The sequence below is a fragment of the Pieris rapae genome, chromosome 5 (genome assembly GCF_905147795.1).
Source record: "Pieris rapae chromosome 5, ilPieRapa1.1, whole genome shotgun sequence".
Lineage (NCBI taxonomy): Eukaryota > Metazoa > Arthropoda > Insecta > Lepidoptera > Pieridae > Pieris > Pieris rapae.
Window position 1 is genome coordinate 10,531,893 of NC_059513.1, and position 26,850 is coordinate 10,558,742.

A 26,850-nucleotide genomic window follows, 5' to 3' on the forward strand; every position below is an offset into this window, starting at 1 on the left:
GACATTCTAAATTCTAATATTTACCTAATCATAGTTCGTGCGTACAAGTTACACCTCTGTCATGGTTAATAGACGGTTTCTATCTTTAGTCTAAAATCTGTACTTACTACTACTACATAGTCTGTGGATGGTACCAAGTAAACAAGAATTTATATTATTTGTTTTTATAAATTGCGATTTTCCTAATTGGTAAATCTATCATTAGAATTTTAGCTTTCTATTGAAAACAAACAATTCATTTGTGACTATATTACATTATTTTCGATTTATGACTAGCCTTAGTGACACGATGATTCTGGTTTGATAAATACGCCCATAATACTAATTATAGTGACTATTAACTAATTTTTAAATTATCCAATTTACTGTTTCAATACCGTTATTGACCCAATATATTTTATGAATGTGGGGATCTTTAACCGAGTCAATAGTAAGGTATGTTCATAGTTATTATTTGAATACTGCCATAATGTTACTATTAAGTCCACCACGTCAATATTTCATCTTAATATTAAAGATATCTTTACTTTCTTAATTTCTTTTACGTTCGGTTAACCTTTTTTAAATTTAATAACATTACTGCTAATCATGGATTTTGCTAATTCCTTTTAAAATAATAATTTTCTGTATGTTATATTTGAGATTAATTATTAATTTATTTTAAACAGAACCGGGAGACTGACGGAATGTACTCAGAATGGAGTTCGTTGCCGTTGGAGGGTGGCGGGTGTGGAGTACTTGGAGCTGTGGGAGGACGTGATGTAGTCCTGGCTGTTGTGAGGCAATTAGCCTCACATCAACCTAGCCCCCTTAACACAGATGCAGAAGTAAATTAATATTTGAGATATTACCTGTAACAAAACTATTTAAAAGTAAAATTCTATATACAAAAAACAATAAAAACATGTTACATACACTTACTAGGGGACTACATAGGGCTTGTAAATTGCCTTATATATTATTTCTAAAATAACAATTTTGTTTGGGCTTCTGTTAGAATTTAGATGTTTAATTATATATTAAGAAATGGAGAATAAATTTCAGGTGGAATGGGTTTTAGAAGTAATACGATATGGTCTATCTTTACCACTTTCTGAGCATGAGGCTGTACGTGACTGTGTCCGTGTGTGCTGTTCATGGTTGTCCGCATTACTTCCTCCAGTGGCACCAGCACAGCCCCCTCCTCCGGCTGTGCCTGCCCCTTTAGCAGCTTCACCTGAACGCTATGCCACCAAAATATTGAGTCATCTACATAACTTATTTGTTCCTAGACATAATGAAAGTAAGTGAAAAAATTGATCTGTAGATATAAATTAAAACTTAAACATCTAGATTATTACTGTTGTATGTATGTAATGTTAAATCTTCCACATCCCGATGTACATTGACTCAAAATTTGTTTCAAGCTCTCGCATTCATTTATCAAACGGATTTAAGTAAGTATAACTAAAGTAATATACCTTCAAAATTTTATTAATTTAATGAGAAACAATTCATTACAAAAAAAAAACAAATTCTTATCTACTCAGATTTTATGCCAACTTTAAATAAAAAAAAAATATTTGACATGATGGTAGGTGCTGATCTAATCAGTAAACAAGCAGTTCTTTGCCATCGAGTCCTGCGGTTAGCTCGATCATTGGCTGACAGTGCGTCATTGGGTTCTCGAGAATGGCGAGCCTTGTTGCTTTTGTTGCTTGCCGCTGCATCAGCCCTGTTGGCCCCACCAGCTCCGGTGCATGGAGCAGCTGAGCAACTGTGTGAAAGGGTGCTTTGTGTGCTGTTTGAAGTGTGGATACTGGCTTGCCACAGGTAATCATTGTTGAAAACAGGGTGTATTTGTTCACGTTTCAAGAACTAATTTGCACCATGTTTTAAGCAGACTTGTAAGATTTTTTAAAGGTAGGGCTTACCTTTTACAGACCAGAGAATCATTGTTTTTACATAAAATAAGTCTGAACTGAATTAAAAAAAAATATTATTTTGCTATTTGTAAGTACAGTTTAATAATCTTTCATTAATTTAAAATCACTTTAGTTATTATTGTAATTGGTAATTAACCAGCGCAGAAGTACATTTCTGGAAACTTTGTTTAATAAAGCATTTCTTTTCCTATTTTAGATGTTTTCCATCTCCACCACTATGGCGTACATTGCGGGAACACTGTATAAGTTGGCGTCACCGTGCGCCGCTCACTGAGCAATGGACTCGTGTGTCGCTATGCCTCACTGCAAGACTTCTCAAGCATATGTATGGACCCCTGTTTCCTGTTATGCCCATAAGTAAGTATATCAACGAACAACATCTTTATGACTTTTCCAAAACCAAGTATGTGTTTTATATGCTACATGTGCATTTCTATAAGTCTGCCTTTAATAATCATGCCAAAAGGTATTAATCTACTATTAAAATCAAGCCTAGTTTTTTCAGATACTGAAATCAAAATATAAACAGTGGGCTTAAATATATTTATGTTTCTAAGGATTGAGCGTTAGAGAAGTTGAAGATTGAAAGTAGAATGTATTCTAAGAACTAGGAAAGAAGAAACTTTTTATGAGCTTATAGGAAAAACAAGCAAAGTCGTTATAAATAAAATGTTGTGTGAAGGTGACGAAGACGCTACACTAGTCCCAGCGGATATGAGCGCTGAAAGCGTGATGCAGAGCTGGTACCGCATACTTCATACTATTGGGAATCCGGTTGACCTTTGCCATCCTCATCTTATCGCGCATACGCCGCATCTGTTGCAGGTTATATTTTATGTAGAACTATCTAAAATCTAATTAATTTTTAAACCTAATATTTGCTTTTATACCGTAAATAACGTTTATACCATAAAACGTTATGTTAGGTACCTAATTATGTGAAAACAATATTATAATCCTGAGCCCTATCGGAGGTTTTAAATAATATTACACCAATTAAATTGAATAAACATAGATACATTCCTTTAATTTAATAATTTCTCGTTCCTCGAGGTGAAGAAGAGTAACTAAAATTCCCCTTGCCAAAAGTCTCCTTTCTGAATCTACCCTAATGTTTCAGTACTCAATGCGGTGGGAGGAAGGGTCCAACCAACAGGCATGGTTAGGTGCACTTCCTGCCATCTTCCACCGAGCCATGCTGGGGCTGGCTGCTCACGTAGACGCTTTCCTTGGTAAATCGTCTATTTATTAAATTAGGTTTTCAAATGATTTAATTGTAATTAATTTGAGGGTAGGCCGTAGAACACTGTAAATTATTAACCTGAGAAAATACTTTAATTTTTAATATGACTTCTAAAAAAGTAGTTTATTCATTTGACCTTCGTATGTGATGTTGGAATTAGATATTATATAAGTAGACTGCAGTGGCGAAGAGTCCATACAAGCCGATTCCCACCGGGTTACCTTTCAAAAATCAGTTCCATATTCATACAAAAGTATTTACATTCTATTTCATTAACAAAGTCTTATTAATTAAATGCCTGCGCGATTTACAATAGCAATAGTAATTCTTAGCAATACCCTAAGTATCACATTTCATTTTATAGTCGTAAATTAATCAGCGCGTCAATTTTTCGTACCTAAATTACATTAAAGGTAACTCGACGAATTACAGCTTATCTCGGCCAACGTTTTACTATGAGGCGAAAAGAGACAGAGCGTGTCAAACCATCTCTTTCTAATGCTCGCTAACTGTACGTAAAATTTAAAGAAAGATAAGGCTGATCGCGACCGGCTTGCAGTTCTCTCCTCTCCTCTATTAGAAAGAGACAAAGAAATTATTGTTATTGAACCACGGCACGGGAGAAAGAAAACACGACAAAATTAAAAAGAATTAGCGTTATAATGAAATCCTTCGCAAGTCATATTCTTTTTATTTTGGCATATTTTCGCGTTCCATTTCGTTTGGTTGAAAATAGATTATTTTTAGTATGTGACATGTGTTCCTATACCACTGGTGCGTGATAATTTCGTTTGTTATATTTTAATATTTGTGTTATTTAAACTGTGACTGATTCTGTAAGGTAATTTAATCGCAGATTTGGTTAAATACTGTGGATTTTGTTTGTTATTATGGCTTTAATTCATATAGAGTGCTGTTCAACATTTTTTTGGACCGGCTTCCCTTTGCCAAAATTTCACCCTTCGCCACTGGTAGACTGCCAATATTGTGTTAAATTTAGTGACTTAAAAAACCCTCGTAACTAACCGCTGCCCATAAACACTCACAATTGACAGAAGGTTTGCAAGTGCGTTGCCGGCATTTAATACACAAAAACAAAACCCTCAAAAAACTAGAATGGAAATGATTGATTATATTCTAATTTTGAGAATTGTCCAAGTTTCATCAAAATCTGTAGTTTTTGAGATATTCACTCAATTCTAAAGAAGACATACAGGTAGGTAGGTAGGTAGGTAGATAGGTGGGCTCAATTTCCGCAACTAGACTCAAGTTTTGGTCCGTTTTGCGGAGGACATACACGTATAATATATAAGTAAAAGTAATTATCCATAAGCGGGATACATCCCTATATGAGGTCTTGGCCTCAGATGGGATCCATATCTTACATACATAAAAAATATGTAGCGTTTTATTTGGGTCAAATTTGTATTTCGTAGAAGGTTTTAGTAGCAACACTTATGAAATGTCAGAATTTTGCGGAATGAAAAATTAGAGTTTAGGTTATCATGTCTCATGTCGGTTTTTTATTTGAGATATGCCAATTTCCTTACGTATGGTTAATATATACGGTTCATCCTACATATTTAATTCGCGCATAGATAGAAATTTTGATTAACAGGCAGGGGTCGAACCTACGACTTCAGTGCGACTCTCACAATCGTGTGTCTGATCGTGATACCTAATGTGTATGTTATCTAATACATACAGTTTAATTAATCAATATTACCAGTACATCGAAGAATTTAGATGTTTATTATTTTAAGCATGCACGCATTTTCTGGTGAATATTTGTAAATAACAAAAGTTTTTGGCAAACATTAAATTATTTGTTCCTAATGGTTTCTTTCTTGGTTAATCAAATTTTAACACTTTGGCTGTAGTTATGAAAAGCTAAGACAACATTTTTCTGTTCTTTTATTAATTGTTGATAATGACTAAATTATTTATTAACATGGGTTTAAAAACTAAACTGTAAAATATTTTAACTTCTCTGGGTGTGGTTATGGCTAACTCTTCTGGTTTGGTTTTGTCACATTTGTATAGCTAATTTGAAAGTATTAAAAAATCTTAACGTAGAGAATTTTATGAATTTTATTCTCTTCCCTTGTTGTTGGGTTGTTGTACACGGGAATATCTCAGAGTAAAAAGGGTTGGAGCAGGGGTACAGTGAGTGAGTGCACAGGGCGTGGTCAGGAGCGATGGTGGGCAGGGGGGGCCGGGGTGTCGGGGGTGGCGGACGAGCAGGAGGAAGAACTCACTCCGCCTACGCATCGGAGACTCGCTAAGTCATTCAGCACGTCACGCCCGAGGGAGAAGATGCCTGAAAAAAGTATGGGATAATCTTACTAAATTTACGAAGGCATGGACTAGACTCAACTCCCTTATTCATAGAAACTAAATCAGTTATCCTTTATTAAACAATGTCAAAAGTCAAAAATAATTTATTCATATGGGTAACATAATGTACACTTATGAACGTCAAAAAAAAAGAAATGTACATTAAATTATTCTAATTTTACATTTACTGCCAGTTCTCAAATCAAGGGCGATGTTCTGGTCTCTTTCCAACACAGTGTAAATGCCGATTGACAGAAAGAGACGAGCACATAAGTTAAAAACACTGATTTAGTTATTATGAAAATGGGGGATATTTAAACTTAGACGCAATATTGTGGAATATTGTGTTAATTTTAATTTATTTTCACAAGAAAACAAAAAATCTCTTATAATTCTAAAACATCGGAACTTCCAATCAATAATTTGTTTATAATAATAATAATTTTTAATTATTTGCTATAGAATATGATACACAAATGGTAGTACAATCTAAAGTTCGCATATTCTGCCATACATAGTGGAGTACAAATTTGTCTTTAACGATATTTTATATAGAAGTTACATATAGACAATTCTTATATAATTTCTAGTGATAAAATGTGATAATAATAAAATATATTATTACGTTATTAAATTATTATAAAGTTTCACGCAAATAATAATTAATAGAGTAATAGAGTTTTTCCAAAGGAAGGTGGAAGATCTTTTAATGTTTTAACTAAATTATTATAAATCTTGATTGTCATACAAAAGGTGTTTTTCCTATACCGTTCCAGATTAATTTCAGCACAACCAATTTCTCCTCATGTCTACTTTGACAGATGTCCATTCCCGTTGACTTTAAAAAAATTATGTGTTTGTGAATGAATAAAGAGATTACTAAAATAATTTATATTAAGTTATGCTGACGGTAAAAGTTAATAATAGAGAAGATAGGTAATTTCAATTATATTATTAACAGCAACAAAATAAAAAATAAATATATTTTAACTGATATGTAAAATAATTGAATAAACCCATGCTTTCGTAAATTTAATTCAATTAAGTGACTGTATATTAACTTTATAAAATACTAAAACTGGCACGTCAGTAGTTGAAAATAGTGACTGCACTAGCTTTTAGTTTGCACAGTAGTTTAAACAGCACTATCACATATTTTGCACCACATTTTAATAACGTATATATTAAATTGTATATCATCCATATATTTCATGCAGGTACCCCCCGGACGTCTCTCATAGCTTTGACGAGTCGCCCATCAAGCGTTATTCCGACAACTCCGCCTAATTCTATATCATCTCAAGGTAAGATTGACATTGAGAGGGAGAAGAAGAAACTGTCTTAAAAATAATTAATTATAATAATGCCAGAAGGCTAGAAGGGAATTATATATCAACTTGAATTTAATAATTTAAATAATTATGAAACTCTTCATACTTAGGATTTGTAATATGTAATTATTATTATAGTTGGAGAGACGGAGAAGCCGCCTTTAACGCCTTTGCGACCAAAAGTGAACTCAATATTGCATTTGTTTGGCGAATGGCTGTTTGAGGCAGCCCTGATCGGGACACACCCTACGAATACTCAACGTAAGTTTATATTATTTTGCCCTTGTTGTAATTATTTGTTTTAATACTTTTTAATTAGTACGACACCTGCGAAGATGTTCTTTGATTTGTGAAGACCTTCTTATTATTTTTTTCCTCACAATCTCTCTAACTTTATCTAACACCAAGAGGTGAACTTCTCCTTTTAAAAAAATCGCACTGTCAGCCATATATAAATAGGTATGGAAATGTATTAATTTTTATATTCTCAATAATAAGTTAAATTATTTATAATTGGTTGGTCAAAGTTATGATCTAAATACTCGCCCACGATATAAAGGCTTGCCTTTAAAAGTTTAATCTCATAATATATATATGCATATATATATATATAATATGTAATATTATAGGTTTCATTTCAGTTCTAGAAATTAAAATTTAATATTATGAAATATTTATTCAAAACAATATATTATATTACAAGTTTGTTTTATTCGTAGAAAGATCTGAAGGAACTCCGCCACCATCGTCATTGTCGGACGCTTCTCAAAAACTGAATTTGTTCAGTTATCAGGCTGGTAAGACATTAAAAATGATCACATTTTGCTCATTTATTTAATTATTTGACAAACAAATACCCACTTAATGCAGCAGTTTCATGTTTGTTTTTAATTTGATTCAAATTAATTTCCTTTTAAAATACTATGTTACTTAAGAAGAGTTATTAGTTTTTGGCCATTCATTCGATTAGCATCATAAATTTAGGGGTGTTTTTGAAGTGAAACTTCTTTACGCACGCTTGACTTGGGGAGTAAGCTGGTGAACGCGTGACGTAAGCGTTACGAAAAGTGTGATCGGGCAAGGCGAACGGAAGTAGTTGAGTGGGGGTTATAAGCAAGAGACAGCAGTGCGCGCGCATATTTTCTTCTAGCACACTCGTTTTTTTTTACTTTTTAAGTCGGTTTGATTCTCAGACGAAACAAGCAATTTTGAGAAAATCTTTGGATTACAAACTTTTAAACTAACATAGTCTTCTTTCAATAAAATACCTTATCCACGATATTTAACTACTACTTCATGTCGCATAAATAGAGGCCCTGTATTACATGTAATACATATTTTAATAATGTAAAAACTTTATTAAGTGTGCTGAATTAGTATTGACGAGCTTCTTCGAATCTTTATAAAACAATTAATAAGCTGCTACAGGCTGCATCTTGTAAATGTTTTGTGAAATGTAACTGAGTACAAAGTCGTAATTTAATTAATGATATTAACGGCTTAGTAGTATTTATGATTTAAAATGATAATTTCCTTCGCAATAGGTCGCGCAGTAGCCTTAGGCACATTATGCCGGGTGATATGTTCGAAACAATGTCGAGAAGAAGTTCTCGCTCCGTACTTGGCTCGTACGTACGCTGCCTTACAACGCGGGCTAAGGGATCCGGCTACTGCAGCCGCCGTGGTTTTGGATGCTGCTGATATATTCAGGTAACAAGAAGAATTCCCAAGCAATATTCTCTATCTTCACTTAAATCTCTACTGTATATCAATAATACAATAATCAATAATCAAACAATATTGTGTATCATAAGGTGGTTTAACATTCAGTATCGAAATATTGGCGCTAGACAAGATGCCTAATATATACGCATTTAACACTGTATTTTTTTTCAGATTGGACCTCGACGGCGTGTTAGTCCTAGTTCCAGACTTCATATCAGCGTTAGATCGGATCCTTTCAGAGCGTGAGCCGAAACTCGAATGCGGCTCCATAGACAAGCGTGAACTGCGCAAGGCCGCTATCAGTCTTCTGTTGTCTTTGGTAGCTTTCCCTTACCACTATAAGGGGTTGCCGGTTCCCGAGTTTCCGGGATGTAATGAATAGTAAGTATTTTTTACAGGATTGATTCTTTGAATACCTTGTAGGTCCTTTGGAATCGAACCCTGTTGGGGGTTGGGTTGGTACATACGACCTCCAATTGCTTAAAGAAAGAGTATCCTGCTCACTTATAATACCACATATAACACATATAATTTTTAAATAGTTGACAATATTAGGACATGCATAAATAGTTTTTTAAATATGAATAAGACCTTTGTTTTACCATTACAGCGATGTATGGCCTCTATACATAGGTGGGCATAACTTAAGTCGTCGAAATAATTAACTTTTAGTCCAACCAAAGTCACAAAAATACAAGTTTTTTTTTATCTGTGATCATACATAAAAGAATGGAAATGGCAGCTTTTAATATTTGTTTAAAATCCTTTAATTCAAGAGTTTATTAATATATATTAATGCAATTAAATGTCCGAATCAGCGCGGGTATGACCTTGGGCGAATACGCACGTGCGAAGCTCTCTCTGATCTGCGTGTCAGCTGTGCAAGTGGAAACGTCGGACTCGCTTGCCGTACCTTTACTTAGCGCCCTCTACTTGTGCGTGAGGCACAACACGCATTCCCCAAACAAGGCCCACAGCGCCCCGCCTGGTTCGGCTCTCTCTCATAGCACAGAGTACAAAGGTATGTAAGGCCTTCCATGAATTGCGTATACGTATACGCACTTATACTGAGTACGATGTTTTTATCTCTGTCTTTCCAATATTGAGGTCTCGCTTACAATTAGAATCGAAACAAATTCAATTAAAATCAATCATTATGACTTTAAAAGTACCTTTTGTTACTTTTTTTGAACTTTAAATCTTATTACAAAAAATGATATATTTTTACACTTATTTTTAAAATTCACATTGCCATCAGACAGCCATCCTAATTTTAGTCTACTAGGCTTATTCTGATATATATCTACAATGGTATTGACAATATTTCCTCATGGCTAATAGACCTCTAGACGCTAGCTAATATATAGCTCTATAGTTTGTACGCAGCAGCAGCAATCTATCAAACATATATTTAGTACATTTATTAAAACTGAATAGTTGAATCCTCTACGGCGTGACAATTCATGGTCGGCCCTTTTTAATTTGTTTGTACAATGCTAAGTTAGATGAAACATAATATACACTATAAAAATCTTAAGCATTCAAAACTTTACGCATTTTATCATTACACAAAACACGCTGGTTTTATTTGCGTAGCTATCAATACACATGAAATAGGAGCGGAATAAACATACAGTAAATCGCCTATATCGTTAACCCGGATCGCGTTATAAGCAATCGCGTTGTAGGAGTATCCTCTAAGCCGTTTTTTGAACAATTCAAAAACTAACACGAATTTAATAAATTAGTTTCATTAAAACTCTTGAAACAGGTGCATAAGTATACACTACTTAAAATGCTGATCAGTACTGTTTAGTAAAACAGATACATATCATTTTAATTTGTATCTTTTAATCCATAATATCTAAGATGGGACATTTATTTGAACCGATATGATTTTTTTTTAAATTTATTTATTAGCCGGATACAAAGTCCATTGGCAGATATGAATGTTAATACAACAATGTTGCCATTTTTGCAATAAAGCAAGAATAATGAAATATAAAGAAAGAGGCTGGGAAATTTATTCGGGAGGTGTTTTAGCTCGATCAGAGGGCGGCAGTGGCCCCGCAAGTGCTGAAAGCGTTCAAGACGACTTCGCCGCCGATGTTAGGGAGCTAGATCCATCATCGCCTGTTTTCGGTAATTTCACTTTTTGGTTGCTAATAAGGGCGATATTTGACTTTTACTGTGTGACTTATTAATATCTAGTTATCGTTAAGTTTTTCAAACGGATGTAGGGAGTTTATTAGTGCAGTGTAAACTTGTAATGACACACGACAAGAATACAATTATGGTTTCTTTTTTTTATGGAACTAAGCGCACGAGCAAGGGTGTGATGCCCATGGACACTCAATACCAGAGGGCTCGCGAATGTGTTGCTGGCTTTATAAGACTCGGTCTTCTTGGGACCTCGCTATGTTGAGTTTACACTGTATTAATATTGATTAAAATTTGTAGTTTGCAAGTCAAAAATCGCCCAGAAGTATTGTTTATCATTATTCATAATGCTATTTACGATTTATTTTGTTATTTGCTTGCTAGTTTATGTTTTCATGTAAACGTCTCAACTGTAAATTAGTAATGGAATTATTCATGCATTATTTTTATAATTTATATTTATTTGAACATCTGCATATTAATTGTATATTTGAATGGTAAGTACGAGAACAGACATCTTTCATCGACTTTTTTTAATATAAATGGTGATTTTTGTAAAATTAATTTAGGTTAGATTTAAACTGTCTTACTTTAACTAAGTTTGTATTCGCTGTCACTATAGAGAGTTACAGATTAGTTACAGATTAGCGTGTTTTCAGAGGTACATAAATGTAGTTTTGTTTAGTTTTAACTTTCGTTTTACTAAAATTTTACATCTATTTAAATTGACTGATAGGGGTCGACTCGTAAGAGTCGAATAACATGATTTGAAACTAATACACAAGTATATAAAGGTGCCGCACTCGTAATTCGAGCGACATATCTGGTGTGTCACCGGCTTATATCCTCGTGGAAGGGAGACCTGCAGGTTTCTTTGGCTGCGCTGGAGTTGCTCTCGGGCCTTGCCAAGTTGCACTCTGCTAAACCAGGTATAGACTTATTGATTTATGAGAAATGTGATTAATATTTCTGACTAATTATTTTATTACCTTTGCATGCGCTTCAGAAATAATAATAGGTAAGAATGTCATGTTTTCATTATGAATTTTTTTGAAGTTATACTCCTTTGGGCGCGTTAGGGAAAAGTGATGAGAATAAAGTTTTACGACGCGTGCACACCTTGAAGTTAGCATAGTCAACATTTAAAAAAAATATCCCATTAATATTTCTATATTAAAGAAATTATATAGAAATATTATTTTTGTGATATATAAATAAGCTTTATTTAACTAGATAATGCATTATAATAAAACTTACAAAGTATTTAATACCTTTTTTCTATTGTTAGTGTTGTTTTTTTCTACAAATGTAGTATAAAATTTTAGTAAAAAAATTTATCTTGTTACGACACAGAACTATAACTTCTAACGTGTCTATAAGTGTTCACTTATGTTTTTTTAATTAATCGTTATCTTTATGAAGTATTACAGCATTAATATTCATTAAAGCAATGTTGATATTTATTTTGCGCAGACGCGTTGGAACGTAAGCGCGCAGTACGTTGGATCTGCGACTACATATCGGTGCAATGCGGCAGACCGCCGCAGGCGCACTCTCGCGATCTCCACTCGTGTGTGGTGGCTGCCTACACCTGCCTCGCTTCCTGGCTTTGCCCGGCGCTTCTTAACGACCCGGATTGCCTCGCTGCCCTTATGGAGGTCGTTGAACTGGGTATATCCGGTTCTAAGAGTCAGGGTGAGTTGATGCTATACAGTTCCTCCTTGTGATTAAGTATTTTGGACGGCAACGAGAAGAAGAATAGTTGTGGATTGGATTATCATTATAATTACTAGGTATGCATCCGATACCGATACCGATATATCGGTATCGGTGATATTTTAATTGCCGATTCTTTTCCAATTTCGCGCTTTAAAAAATGAATGCGCATCTTGTTAGATCTAGTGCGTTGCAATCGAGACACGGACTATCATTGCCTCTCTCACCAGCGTTGTCCCTTTACACTTTAGTTGGGTTTTAACTGCTATCGCGCGTAGAATTTTTTCGATACTAAATTAAATAAAATACAGAATTACAAAATTTTTAATTTTTAACAGTTTAATTTAATTACTTGTAATTCTGAATTTTAATAACTTAGCCTTTATTCAAAGATTGGGAGTGTTTATATTTATAATAAAAATGAAAATTATTAAAACAAACTTGATATATTTTACCTCAATTAAATTTTAATTCTATAAGCGTTGGTATCGGTATCGGTATCGACGATATTTTTTATCGTATCGGCATCGGTATCGTATCGGCAAAAAGGCGTATCGATACATTCCTAATAGTTACGAAATGGTTTATGGGAAGAGAGATTTTTAGGTACAGTTATACAATTTACAGGAAAGCCCGGGGAGCCAACCAAAATGAAAGATGAAAAGGAATTGAAACCCGTGTCTATGAGAGTGCGTGATGCAGCCGAAGCACTGCTCATGTTGATTTTGGAGCAGGTAAATAATGTTTTATTAAATATAGGGAAATGTTCTGATCGATTAGATCTATTGCATTTGGTTAATAGTTGAGATTTCTAATACTTTTAAGAACCATAATTTAAATTGATAAGATTTGTTTTGTTATTATTTAATTGTTATATTATACTTCTCCAATGAAGTAATTCTGATTGAAAAATGAAAAGTAATTCTGATTACTATTTGGGTATTTTATTGTTAAATGTTAAAACTAAATGAACGATTTTTTAAATTAGAAGTGCTCTTCTAATTTAAAAAATATAAGCATATTACAAATTAGAGGATTATAATTTGATACAATTTTCTTTTAGAGTGGGACAAACGGTACGGGAACTTGGTGTCGTCTGGACGAGCGTTGGCTCTCTGCCCTCGGACATGGCAAGTTACGCCATTTTGTGGCAGATGGCAGCACTTTATTGTCGTTGTTAGAAGAACCGCTCGCGAACAGCCAGGAACCACAGCCCACTATTGTCGGTGAGACTTTGCATTCATTAATAACAGCTATCAGCCAAGTTAAAAATCATTTATTCATATAGGTAACACAATGTACACTTATGAACGTCAAAAAAGAAATATACATGCTAAAATTTTACATTTACTGCCAGTTCTCAAAGCAAGGCGTATAAGTGAGTTATCTTAACATTCGTTTAGTGACATATATATGCTTAAGTTAAACATATAGAAGAGCAAACATTTTTAGTGTTGCCAATCATTTACACTTGAAGCCAAAATAAGCCATTGAGTTTTTCCCAAACTCAGAATTCTCGTTTCCGATAATATCCAATAGGTCGTTTACACTTATATTGAAATTTCAGATTTAAGAAATCTTAAATAAGCCAAATTCGTTTTTAATTAGTGTCGCATACCCTAACTTTATGTTCCTTTAATTGTATGTTGTAATCTCAAAATTTTAACGATAGATTCAAACATAGAGTTTCATTTAACATAGATTCAAACATAAAAACAAACAAATTAATGAAAATTATCTTTAGCAATATTTTTATGTTGTAAATAATCATTTTTTCTGCAAAACTTGTTAAAAATATTGTGTTATTATGTATTCTAATAAATGACTAAAAAAACTTTGCGCAGTGATCATCCGTACCGGTTGGGGTCGTTACGCGTGGTCCCTGAGCAGCCGAGGCGCGGCTAGGAGCGCGGGCAGGGGGGCGGGAGGGGCGTGCCCCCGCCCCGTGGCCATCTTGGAGCCGCCCGCTAGGCCTCCGCCTCACTGCCGACCACTCTGTGCCCCGCCGCCGTGTGCCCTGTGAGTACTTTTCAGCGAAGCAATAGAGTTCTTATACTTAATTTTCGACGAATTAGTTTTACTTTGAATTGTTTTTTTATATAATAATTTTGAAATATTCTGAACGTAAATGACATAAACGTTTTATATTGTTAGAAATATAAAAATACAAAAATACCATCTATAAGTAATCCCATTGACAAACTTTTGACAATCAGCAGGGTTACCACAAATTAACAGTCGGTTGATTGGTTTTAGAGAAAGCATTGTTAAGTGCTCGTGATCTCAAACCTAATCCGCTGTTGCTAATTTTTTTTTCTGTTTCAGAAAAATTCTAGTATTTTTATTTATTATTGTGTATCATCATACCGTAATTTTCTTACTATGTATAATGTGGTAAACATATATAAATAAACACTTAAATATTTTAGTGACACGGCGTTTCCAAGTTTGGATGCCGTACTCCGTCAACTGAATGACCCGGAAGCGAACGTGCTCTTCAAGCTGTTGGAACAGCAGGCCTCCATCGAACGGCGCGTTAGAGAGAGCGAGGACAATGTTGTGAGTCATCTATTTGTTTTGGTCTGTACGATTCCTTTAACTAATAGAAGATTTTTGTCTTTATATTAACCACTCGTGTATAATAGAATATGAGCGAAATAATAGTATGTTAACTGCTATGCAATTTAATAGTCGAAAAGAGTGCCTACGTCTAGCATTGTTCTTGGGGTGTAACTCCCTTGATTTAGTTAATTGCACAGTAACAGGAGAAGAGAGTTCCTGCGTCCGGTTATACTCTCTCCGACAATTGAGGAAATCGTCATGCTTATAAGTGATCAAAATGTACAGCTATGGAACGTCCGTACATAAGAAATCATTACGCTTGTAAATGAGCAAGATTGCACATGACAGCCTTGGCTCGTACGTGGTCTTTTTTATTTATTTATTTTCTACATACCTTCATTTTGTTATTAAGAGATATTTAATTTGTAGACTGGCGAGGAATACGTACCTCCGGAGCCCGTGACGGAGTTCCAGACGGCGCGAATGTTTCTCTCGCACTTTGGTTATCTAAATATCGCCCCCGATAAAAAGGTTTAGTATTTTTATAACTAGCGGATCCGACAGACAGTACAAAAGTTACTAATTTATATAAAAAAAAAACATTGAATTGTAAAGTAAAATTCTCGAATCCACTTAAGCATCGAAATTCTTATCAAAATTACTGCAACCGCATTTTAGTTATACACATAGGTACATAAGATACGTATGTAAAGACTACATGTATAAAAGTCTATGACTAGAATATTTATTCAATATTTTAATTTATTAAGCTCTTCGAATAATGGAACTAAATAGTCAGGCATGTGTTATAAAACATACACAAATAAAAAAAACTTCTGAATTCATACGAAAATTTATACCTTAAACTCTACCTAAAGATTGATTTAATTTCTAATAACGTAGAATAGATTCAAAACAAATAAAACTGACTTTGGCGCAAGACATTTCGTAAATAAGTTTTTATCTTTTAGGGTACCTTACCCCGTCTTCAAGCGTTGGATAGTTCGGCGAGCGATTTCTCAGCGGCGTTGCGACGTTTGGACGGGACGGGAAGCCGCGCCGCGTTGACCGTGCACGTTCTTTGCGTACGCGCAGGACAGAGGCGTGCCGCCGACATAGTGGCTAATTCCCTTAGTGCGGAAACAGTTCCTGCTGGGTTCATACGCATGTTGAGAGGGTGAGTCCGGGATCAAATAGTTTTAAATTTAGTTTTGTTTTTAAATTATTTTAAAATTTAATTTGAGGGTTAAACCATTTCAAAGTCAATATCAAGACAGTTAATTATAAATTTGGGTTTTAACTTTGGTTACAATACAAGCAGCCAGTTGAAAGTTATTTTTCATAGTTGTACATGACAGTTTGACCTGGAATGTTTAAATATAGAATAATAAATATGTATATTTATTCAAAAAAGAGTGCCAACACTCATTGGTACATAAGAAAAAGAAAATACAAGATTCTTGTTTGCTAATAATTTATTGCTTTAAGTACAAACAAAAAACACAGAAAAAATACATTAGAAAGTAATGGAACAACGATATTTTATTTCATAAAAAATATGAATACATATACAACACATGAATAGTAAGCAATTTTTTTTTGTTATATTTGGCACAAAATTCAATCCTGGCGTGTCCATCTTTTTTCTTTTATGAATATTTGTATTTCTTATTTAATAGCCAGTAATATTGCTAACCTTCAATGCTTTTTTATACTTTATATCATGTATATTTTTCCAGTCTGGGTACACCAGTCCGAGTATCCGGACATGCCGGTTGGACCGGACATGTCCGTACGAGCTACGACGCACAACCGCACTTTACGCACACTGAACACGCTCCACCGGACAAGATAGCGCCGGCTTTGTATGATGGAAGGGAACAGGTTTGTATAATCTTTTATATAAAACGAAGCATACATAAGTGTATACATTGAGCGTACATAGAAAGCCGGCAACGAACTCGCGAACCTTCTTTTGACCTGCATATAATTATCTAAATCATTGATTTCTTTCTCTCGATTCTCAATGAATGTATATTTACAGGTTTTATACTGGTCAGATTCAACGGACGAGATAGCCTTTGTCGTCCCTTCTGGTAATGAGCTAAACGAAGTCGATGATGACACTAAGACTGATGTGGATGGCTCCTGTTTGTCTGTGAAGTGAGTATTATTATTATTTACAGTTTTATTGATAATTTTGTATTGGAAAACTTATTTATTAGTCGGTAAGAAAATTACAGATTTTCCTTCGATATTTTTCTTTATCGTATATGCAATAATGGCGAACATAAATAGAAGAAGCAATTCAGTATTAAATAAGCCGATTTACTGTGATTGTTATCCCCCCCCTCCCTCCTTTTTTCTGCAAAAGTAAGCAAAACTCTTAATAATAAAAGTACATTAGTAATTACATACACGTATTAATTTTGTGTAGGAATCCTAGAAAATGTATTTAGACTTTAAGCATACACAATGCGTTGGTAATTTACAAATAGTAAATATTTACTGTTGACGTAAGAATATAGCGTTACGTCATACTTAAATGGACCTTCGTGGATGTACTTATCAAGATTTAAATTTGATCTCTGATTTTCAGTCGCAATTCGGACAAGGGACACGGGTCATGTTGGGACGTATCGAGTGGGTCACACGCGAGTTACGAGCGCAGTACGAGCGAATGCGAGCGTACACGAACACGTGCACCTTTATCGGACAAATCCCGGGCATTGTCGCTTGAATTGGACCGGGCGCTTACTGGTATATCATCTTTTAGTTCATTTATATAAAGAAATGTATTTATTGTTATACCGTTTTAATTAGTTTTCTTATTTATGCGGTCTAAAACCGATCAAGTAGATAAAACAGTTATTTCATGTTTGAATCTTTTTTAAATAGCTATTAATTGCTTTCGACTAAAATAAGTATTTTGGATAAACCATGTAATAATTAAAAAAGTTATCATAAGTCGATAAACAAATCTCTTAATGTGTAAAATATATTTTATTGTAATTATTATTTAATTAATTAATTGATTATAAATTTTAGGAAGCGGTCGAAGGAACAGAGATTTCACACCGAAGATACTCATAATATGGCTGGAAGATTTCGAAGATCATCTCAATTTACCCATTGGTAAGACAATGTATATATTACTGTAATGTTTTGCTGAAACAATGATTTTTGTCAAAAATATTAAATTTTAGGCAAATGGGCAGGAGGCTCACTTGATGTAACATAGCACTCGCATTGCCAGAAGGCTCGCAAGTGCGTTGCCGGCCTTTAAATGTACAATCCAATTGCTGATCTGTTATAACTGTATTGTAGACGATCTGCTCCGTTATTGTGAAACGGGCGTGCCCTGGCGTCGCCACGAGGTGTGGTGCGTGTGCGTGAGCGCAGTTCTGGGCGGCCTCGTGCGCCTGCTCTGTCCGCCTGCTGCTGGAGTCCTGGCTGATGGAGCTCTGGTTAGTACCGATTAAGTTAGGAATACGAACGGAAACGATTAATGATGTGTACCAGACCAGATTGGGGAAGATCAAAATCGAGATTATGGCGTCGACTGCAGTGGAGGGTAGTTAGAATTTATACTAGATATGTTAAACACAATATTTTGCAGATAATGCCAATCAGAGTTGTTAGGTAAATAAACGCTGCTTTCAAAATAATTATATTAGTGATAATAATTAAATTTATAAGTATGCAGCGGTATATAAAATATTTTTTATAACATTATTACATAAAATTAACGTCCGTCAACCGACTTTACAGACGACCTAATCAATTACATTTTATTCAAAAGTGTGTTCTCTAAGATATACATGTTTTGCTTTCTAAAACATTTACAATTCAGTGTGAATTTATCTTTGCTAAATCACTGTACTTACTATATTTTTAATTCACTTACATATACAGTATTTTTTAATTTATATGACAGGTGGCGCCACGCCTTCTCCCAGACTGCTTACGTCGTGCTGCAACCCATCTTGCACGTCGAACGCGGCTTAATACTGATCTGTAAGTAGTAGTAGTTTTTTTATAATTATTATTTTGGATTTCCATACCATTTCACTTATTTGAATATCTCGAAGAAACAATATTTATGTAGAAGATGAAGCCTACTCGCCTATACACACACTTTATTACCACATCAAAGTAATTTCCATATTTTAAAAATACTGAGGTGAAAAGATTTTTATTTTAGTTTGGGCTATCGTATTATTATTATAAGACTGTACGCTATATTTCTCTATTCCGCTTTCCAGGCTACATTTGAATTACTCACACGTTTCTGTTTAATTAAATTGATTTATCATTGTATCAAAATTCATAAATATCAGTACCTTGCCTTGCTCGGTATTTTTATTTTTTTATAAATTGTGTTTTTTGGAAGTTATATTTAAGTACGAATTACATACTAATAAAATGATGAAATATGAACAATATAGAATATATATGCTGGAATAGTGTTGTTGTGTCGTTAAAGCAATTTAAAAAAAATAGTATTATTATTCGCCGATAGATGTCAGGAAGATACATTTTTCAGTTTAAATTGGGACTACTTAAACACCACCTTTTTGTTATTTTCTATCATTTATTCCTAGCTAGATCGATTTATCGCCCCCGAAACCCTCTGTATACTAAATTTCATGAAAATCGTTGGAGCCGATCCCGAGATTCTAGAGATATAAGATATAAGATATATTATTTGTTTGGGACTCTAAAATCATATTATTTTGCAGCTACCAACCGCCCCACGTGCGAAGGCGTCACTTAATACAGGAGATCGCGCAGCAATACAAGAAGGACTTAGACGAACCGCAACTTCTCGAATCTCTGTTTAGAGCACCTTAACCGTGTTTCAAGAATTCTTAACATTCATTTTAAGACTCAATTGTATGGTATTTGTTTAAAGCTTTACATTCCGTGCGGACTATATTGTACTTAAATAATTTTATTTATGAATAAATGAATAATATATTAATATGTTTTATTTTATTTATTTGTTACTTTTACAACAGTGATTTATTATAAATTTTAAATTACTTTTATGCACACATCTACTGTCAAATATAATTTATTAACAAAAAATGGTCTGTGAGTTGTGACATAATATTTCGGAGTATCACTTAAATATAAACTTAACCAGGCATTGTGATTCCAAGTGGATACGTCCTTAACGTAATTTTTCTTTATTCTCGGTATAAGTACGTACTCAAAGTCGATGATTTGTTTCCAATTGCGTAGTTACTGCAGCCGTTCCGGTACTTTGTTTTTGAATGAAGTTTCTATATAGTTCTCTCAAAATCCCTGATTGTCTCGCCTTCGGATTGCGTGGTACAAAAAACAACATTGAAGTGGGACCTCTACCGCTACTGGCAGTTACAGAGTACCGGCGCTGATACAACTTACACTATTGTCTTATTTGTCCGTGAAAACATATGTCATTTTTTTATAATCCGAAGTCTATCTGGCCATCGAGACATATTTCGATTTTCAAATGGTCGTCAAAATTCATTAACAGTTTGGCAAGGTTGACTTAAAAATTTACAATTTTGTCGACGATTTTGTATTTGTGTTTTTTGTACGAATATATTTATTATAAATTTCATATCAATCCGTTTATATCTGCCTAAAATTTATTTAGTAATGTTGATAAGTCAGACATCGGACGGTAAAGAAAATACGGAAGGGCATGTGAGACGCTGTTACGAAACTGCTAACGAACTGCTTGAAATTATGACTAATAATAGTCAATTTACTAGTAGTGGTAAGTTGGTCATTTTCATAAATTTTGTAGATGCATAATTTTGTACGTCTATATAATAGTAACCAATCTAATGTTTTAATAAGTAATCACTATTCAATCTCTTTCTTTAAACTTTAAGATGAAACACTGACGGCAAGCGATTTAGTCATTTTATATAAAAATTTGGACGTTGGGACAAGACTGATGACAGAAGTTAAACATTCCCAAACAAAACCGTCGAATCAATACGTTGAAACAATTATATATGATCACGATTCAGACGAATCTGATATTGGTGAGATATATAGCACGGAAGACATACGAAATATCATGATGATAAATAAAGAAAGAATTGATTTGTTCAATAACACTGCCTCAATTGAAAATACTTTGTGTCATAAACTTGGTAATCTTGCTATGAATACTTCCAAGTTTGGCTCAACATATGACAAAAACTTTCTTTTCAAAGACACTTATATAAAAGAACAATTAAACAGCTTTATGCCTGCAATGACAGACAAAGATGTGCTTCCTTCGTCGCTTTTGGATTATATATGTTGCAAACGACTAGAAGATAACAGCAATTTTTATATGGATAATATCATACGATATGTTCAACATACAATAGAACAACTCAAACGCATTAGTAATGGAGATTACTTGACAGAAAAGGCTAAAGAAAAGTGGAGGCAAGCTGAGCGAAATGATGTCTTTAATGATAATAGCTCTAAGAAGAGCATGTTGGCAAATTCAGTGAGTATCCCTCTGCATATGGAACGTCAATCAAGCAGAATAAAAAGTACCTGGAATGATATCGTCCATTCTGAAGTAGACATTAGATCCCTATCAAAATTATTAGAGAAGAAAATAGTAATAGAAATTCCTAGATTATTGTGTGGAACATACAAGTTATTTACAAAACGTTGCAACGATAATTTAATTATAAGTTGCAAGAAGGAGGTAAATTCTTTAAACGAGACTCCTTCTCGCGTCGATGTTGTTCTTAACATAAAGAAATCGGAGTCCGGCCTTCTTATAAGTAAACTTAATTCTATTAAGATCACGCAACCTGTGCCTCAACATTCAATTGAAGGTAAGCGTACTTTTGCCATTTTATGTTTTCTATCATACCTTGCATTGAGAACATTGGTACCTTTTATTTTTCAGATTGTTTATCAAGCCCTATACCGTCAATTACATATGATCCAATGGATAACCGAAAGAGTGAGTTACAAATTAATACACCTAAAATAGAAGAACTAAACGAACGTGAAACAACAAGTGACCTACCGTATAGTACCTACGAGTATAGTCTATTAACGAATCGGTCGCCGGACACCTGCGATGATTCTTTCATTGGAGTGGACACCGACAACAGTTCTGCGTCTTTTGTCTTTTCTAAAAATCATGGTTACAATGAATCTTTTTTTACTTATCCAAACGTTATCAATGTAAACAAGTCTTACAGCGATGGACAAACTGAGGCTAATTTTAGCTTGATGTCTTCCGATGCATTGTGTTGCACTTTACAACGGCTGAATATGAACTCACCAGTCCCTGAAGAGATTGATTTTAATCACAAGAAGAAGAAGTCTCCGACAAGAATAAGAATTAAGTCTCCATATGAAAATTCTTCGCACGTTATAGAAGAGAAAAAAAGAAAGAGACTTCTTGAAATTCGAGAAAGGCGCGAGATAAAGAAAAAATCATTAAGTGATACTTGTAAAATAAATAAAAACAAATACGCAAAAGGTGTTATGGCGCAAGCATCGAGCTCAGTTACCAAATTATCAATAACAAATAAGTCATTTTACAATTCCATATATGGACAATCTATAAATGAGTCCAGACTTTCAAAAAAAGAGCGAAAGGTCAGTAATCATGATTTAAAAATTGTGGTGGAATTAGAAAATTGCGAAGATGAAATACGTAAAAAATCACCGAGGTCTCCAAGAAATAAAGAAAAATATATTAATCACAGTTACTACTTAGATGATGCCGATACAGAGGTAATGCATCACCAAAATAAACTAAAATTGAAGCAGAATGTTGAAGAAGTTTTTACCGCGTCTTCCTCTGGAGTATCGGAAGATTTAAGATCTAGTTTAAATTTGTTAAAGGATATTATCTCCTTCGACAATCCTTCTCATCCAGTTTCACCAATTTCTCAAGATTCGGAGTGAGTACCTTATAAATCAAAAATAAATATCTTACTATATATATCTATAACATAAATAAATAATATAACTCTTTCAGGAAACGCAGCTCAATACCAAATGACGTAATATCGGAGAAGAGAAGCCCTCTCTTAAACACCACAGGAAATCAAAATGTAATGTCTTCTAATACTCCAAAAGAAAAGGATACAGTATTACCTGTAAAATGCCGAAAAAGTATCGACAAAATATATGATCTAATGAAAAAGCTTGGAACAATTGACTCCAGTTCGAGCAATAACAAAATACCTGAATGTGATGAGTTTGAGGTTCCGGTTGATTCTAAACAAGTGAGAGGTTCCAGTGTACAACCTTCCGATAGTGGTACAAGCCTCAAACATAACCTGGTATCATCAAACCCCAGTTGCTTTAGTTTTGAAAAAGTTTATCTGGATTCACCTGTTAATAAAAATATTTATAGAAAAAGCGAAATACCAATAGCTACAATACCAAAACCTAAAGCTTTGACAAAGCCTCAATCGTCAGGTGATGATAAACAGAAAAAAGATCGTAGGAAGTTAACTAGTCCAGTCACTAAAATATCTGAAAATCCATTAAAAGCAATCTCACAATTGTTGCGTGATTTCGAAAGTGTTAAAGTCAACCGTCCGAGGACAGACAGCGAACCAAAATCAAAAAGATACGACACTGACAAGAAACATAGCAGTCGTCAAGTTACTTTTAGAAAACCACTACAACAAGAACCCAATCTGAAACCCAGCGAGCCGTCCTCTAGGGGATCAACTCCAAAGAATAAAAAACCAAGAGTAAATACACTCACTCACGCTGGAAGGTCACAATATCATCTAAAGTCTTCTGTGGAGGAAAAACCAGTTGATAAGTTAAACCGAAGAAAAATTACAGATATAATAGATGAAGTTAAAGAAGCTAGAGGTGAAGCAGTGCGTGGGCCACCGAAATCTAGGCTTGATTGCTTAGCCCAGCCTAGAAAGTATAACCAACCGTCTAACGAACAATCGTCTTATAGAAACAAGTATACTGTTCAAAGACCACAACGTTCCACAAATACCATAACACATGCCGAGAGGAGAGACTCGTTAAATGTTAAGATAAGACAAAAAAGAACTGAAATATCCGGATCTCAAAAATATCATTCCACCGTGCCGCCACCTTTAGGTGTGTAAAGGTGAATTTTGTACTGTTTGTTTATGAGTAGCACCCTAGTATTTTTGGATTACCCACCCATCAACTTTTTTAATGTATTAAGCATAGAATAATAATAGTTCTATATTACCCTATACAGGGATCAAACGGTCAGAAAGCACTAGCCCCGACAGAATTCGCAAACGTTCTCCCGTGTCGGCGACTGGGCCGTCCTATAAATCAAACATACCCGAAGCACCTGAAACATTGTAAGGCACAAAAATATTGAAATATTAAAATATTCGTCAATTAGTTTTAACATAAAAATGTTGTTGCAGATTAAAAAAGATGGTCGCGGTGGAATCGTATGTAAATAATCATTATGGACGTGGTTCTCCAACACGAGAGTTGAAAGGATTCTCTGGAGCTCAAAAATCAAGAGTACCGCTTGTACCAAATGATTTAGATATGGGTATTTATACATCCAATTTTGAGCAGACAACGTCTAATTGATGACTAAGTGTCCCGTTACGCTCATTGAACGCTTGCATATATCTATCTCTCTTTCATTCGCTTACCCTATGCGTCAGAGGATTCCGTCCTTCTTTGTATACATTCAAAATAGTGATAATTCACAATCCATAGAAAGTATGAAATAATTTCATCAATGTTTTGTAATGACGTTATCACGTTAAGCTATCATCCGTCAACCGACAACCATTTTTTTTTACTTTTTTAAATAATAATTATTATTTTTAGGATCAATGACCTCGTCTCGGACAGCAGAAGAATCTACTGTACTAGGAAAGAAATTACACAAGATGATAGATACAATGATCAGCAGTGCTACCGCACCGGGGCTAACTTCGCTTTGTGAGAAGAAAGAAACTTCAGAAAGTAGCGAAAGCATGAACGACGTGTTTGTGGATACTATTGAACGTTATGGGGAGCTTATGTCAAACACTGATTTTCCGATTGATGTTTTTGGAGATAAGAGCATAACAACAGCTGTAGCTACCTTATCTAAGGATAGTGAAAGTGTGCTGAGTAAAAATATTGATTTCAATGTCATCACGTATGACATACAGCCCTTTAATTCTTTAACCGAGTTAGCCAGGCTGGAGAACGCATTGTATAGACGATTGTCCGCTGGAGCATTTCAAAAACGATTAAGATTAAAAAATTTAACATTAACACCTAAACATTCTCTTCAGCAAATATTAGTTTTACAATCTGGAGATGTTGGATCTCTGGTTGTCAAGTCTACATTATCACAAAATGTTCTTGGTAAAACATCATCAAAAATAAAAGAGATGGCAGAAACTAAAAGACTAACAGAGTCTCAGTCTCAGTCTCATGTCGATTGGACATTTGCTAAATTTCCCACGCAAGTTTCTACAGTTGCGTATTCTATGCATAATACTGCAGGAGACGTAAATTCAGATAAAGCTGTTTGCGAAAAAGTCGAAACAACCGATGAACTGAATTGTTATAAAGGCAGTTCTGAACAAAATCAAGGTTATAAAGCAGCAAAATCTGTCACGGCAGTTGCTAAAAGTAAGGTGAAGGAGAAGAAAAGGATTACAGAAGAAGAAGATAAGTTTGAACACGATTTAACACATCATCCATTAAGCAACATTACAATGACTCAGCACACAAATATTCTTATGAAAGAGGAAAACGAGAGCGGCCTGGTGGACACACACAAAAACGTAAATGAGGAATCTCAGAGCATAGAGAAAACATCTGATAAAGGTTGTGAGGTAAGTGACTCAAGTATGTTGGAAAATAAAACATCTAAAGTGGACGACTCGACATCACTTGATATTTTGGTGGGCCTTTTAAACGAAATAAGAAACATCACAACTTGTCAGACACATCTTACAGAAAATAAAACTGATGACGTAGAATGTGATGAACTTAATGAACTTGAAGTTATTTTAAAAAGAGCCGAGTTCAAAGAACATTCTGTTGATGTAAGTCCAATAAATGGACTCTCAACAAATTCCTTAGAAAGTTTTCAGCAACAAAACTTGTGTTACTTATATAAGACCAACTATCATATTTTAAATGATGAAGTACTTTTGAGAAGTCCATTACTCGTTGATAAGGAGGTCAATGTCAACGTTCCTGAAATTACTTACAAACACACAGTAACAGATGTTCAGTCGAAATTTTTCCCGATAACAGTTCACCACAGTACAAATGTTACGAACTCTCTAGTCGGTGTTATAAGTAAGCCATCGGAGCAATCAATGTACTTCTTCTCGGATTATAAGACGTTGTATAGTAATACCTCATTTAATAAAATAATAGAGATACCCATTATCGAAACATCGAAACCATGCAATCGTGTATTAGCTCCTGATTGGTGCGGAAGCAGTAGCACAATAGTTAAAGAATACAAGATAAATAAAATATGCGATCATAGACAAAATCACTTTGACCCGATTGTTAAATTAAAAAGAGATATTCTGGTTACTGTTTATTCTATACTTGTAATGACGGTTTTCGCTGCATTATCGTTTTCAGAAGTATTTTTCAGAATTTAAAATCAGTAACAACGTACGACAATGTTTAAGTATTTATTTTGTATTGTTAATGTTTGATAGATAAATTAATAAAGTCAAATCTTATCCTGTTTTTTTATAATTAATATTAAGGTAGCTTTAATAGCTTCAACGATAGTGACATTTAAAGTCACCTAAGGGGTCGACATAAATCATTTTTCTATTCCTACCGAAATCTCATTTTTTTGATATAATGGCAACATAACTTTATG

At 34.3% G+C, this 26,850-nt stretch overlaps 2 protein-coding genes across 7 annotated transcripts; both read left to right on the top strand.

The window, feature by feature from the left end:
- Nucleotides 1-111: 111 nt before the first annotated feature.
- On the top strand, nt 112-19,977 carry LOC111003584 (ral GTPase-activating protein subunit beta). Of its 5 annotated transcripts, XM_045628251.1 has the most exons (32): nt 112-435; nt 669-827; nt 1,045-1,282; nt 1,407-1,436; nt 1,578-1,812; nt 2,122-2,282; nt 2,608-2,750; nt 3,046-3,157; nt 5,351-5,497; nt 6,723-6,809; nt 6,975-7,097; nt 7,556-7,633; nt 8,381-8,546; nt 8,733-8,942; nt 9,380-9,582; nt 10,605-10,703; nt 11,516-11,650; nt 11,728-11,739; nt 12,195-12,416; nt 13,065-13,171; nt 13,501-13,663; nt 14,282-14,456; nt 14,867-14,996; nt 15,429-15,530; nt 15,971-16,176; nt 16,739-16,883; nt 17,044-17,162; nt 17,599-17,759; nt 18,048-18,134; nt 18,327-18,466; nt 18,937-19,016; nt 19,742-19,977. In XM_045628251.1, the coding sequence occupies exons 1-32, from the start codon at nt 400-402 to the stop codon at nt 19,851-19,853; spliced, it is 4,323 nt and encodes a 1,440-aa protein (XP_045484207.1). In that variant the 5' UTR covers nt 112-399; the 3' UTR covers nt 19,854-19,977. The 5 variants fall into 5 exon arrangements, with proteins under 5 accessions (XP_045484207.1, XP_045484208.1, XP_045484210.1 ...); XM_045628252.1 differs by lacking the exon at nt 11,728-11,739; XM_045628254.1 differs by lacking the exon at nt 5,351-5,497.
- A 593-nt stretch (nt 19,978-20,570) lies between these two features.
- On the top strand, nt 20,571-26,631 carry LOC111003640. Of its 2 annotated transcripts, XM_022274268.2 has the most exons (7): nt 20,571-20,769; nt 20,888-21,841; nt 21,916-22,927; nt 23,005-24,101; nt 24,229-24,337; nt 24,407-24,540; nt 24,828-26,631. In XM_022274268.2, the coding sequence occupies exons 1-7, from the start codon at nt 20,649-20,651 to the stop codon at nt 26,618-26,620; spliced, it is 5,220 nt and encodes a 1,739-aa protein (XP_022129960.2). In that variant the 5' UTR covers nt 20,571-20,648; the 3' UTR covers nt 26,621-26,631. The 2 variants fall into 2 exon arrangements, with proteins under 2 accessions (XP_022129960.2, XP_045484428.1); XM_045628472.1 differs by lacking the exons at nt 24,407-24,540; nt 24,828-26,631 and having other exon boundaries at nt 23,005-24,111; nt 24,229-24,331.
- Nucleotides 26,632-26,850: the final 219 nt, after the last annotated feature.

Excerpts from the sequence above, each read along its gene's own strand:
- LOC111003584 (XM_045628251.1), top strand. The coding sequence starts at position 400 with ATGAATGTGGGGATCTTTAACCGAGTCAATAGTAAG. Across the intron at positions 13,664-14,281 it reads ACCACAGCCCACTATTGTCG|TGATCATCCGTACCGGTTGG; the intron begins GTGAGACTTTGC and ends AACTTTGCGCAG. Across the intron at positions 18,135-18,326 it reads TCATCTCAATTTACCCATTG|ACGATCTGCTCCGTTATTGT; the intron begins GTAAGACAATGT and ends ACTGTATTGTAG.
- LOC111003640 (XM_022274268.2), top strand. The coding sequence starts at position 20,649 with ATGTTGATAAGTCAGACATCGGACGGTAAAGAAAATACGGAAGGGCAT. Across the intron at positions 24,102-24,228 it reads CACCGTGCCGCCACCTTTAG|GGATCAAACGGTCAGAAAGC; the intron begins GTGTGTAAAGGT and ends TACCCTATACAG. Across the intron at positions 24,541-24,827 it reads ACCAAATGATTTAGATATGG|GATCAATGACCTCGTCTCGG; the intron begins GTATTTATACAT and ends TATTATTTTTAG.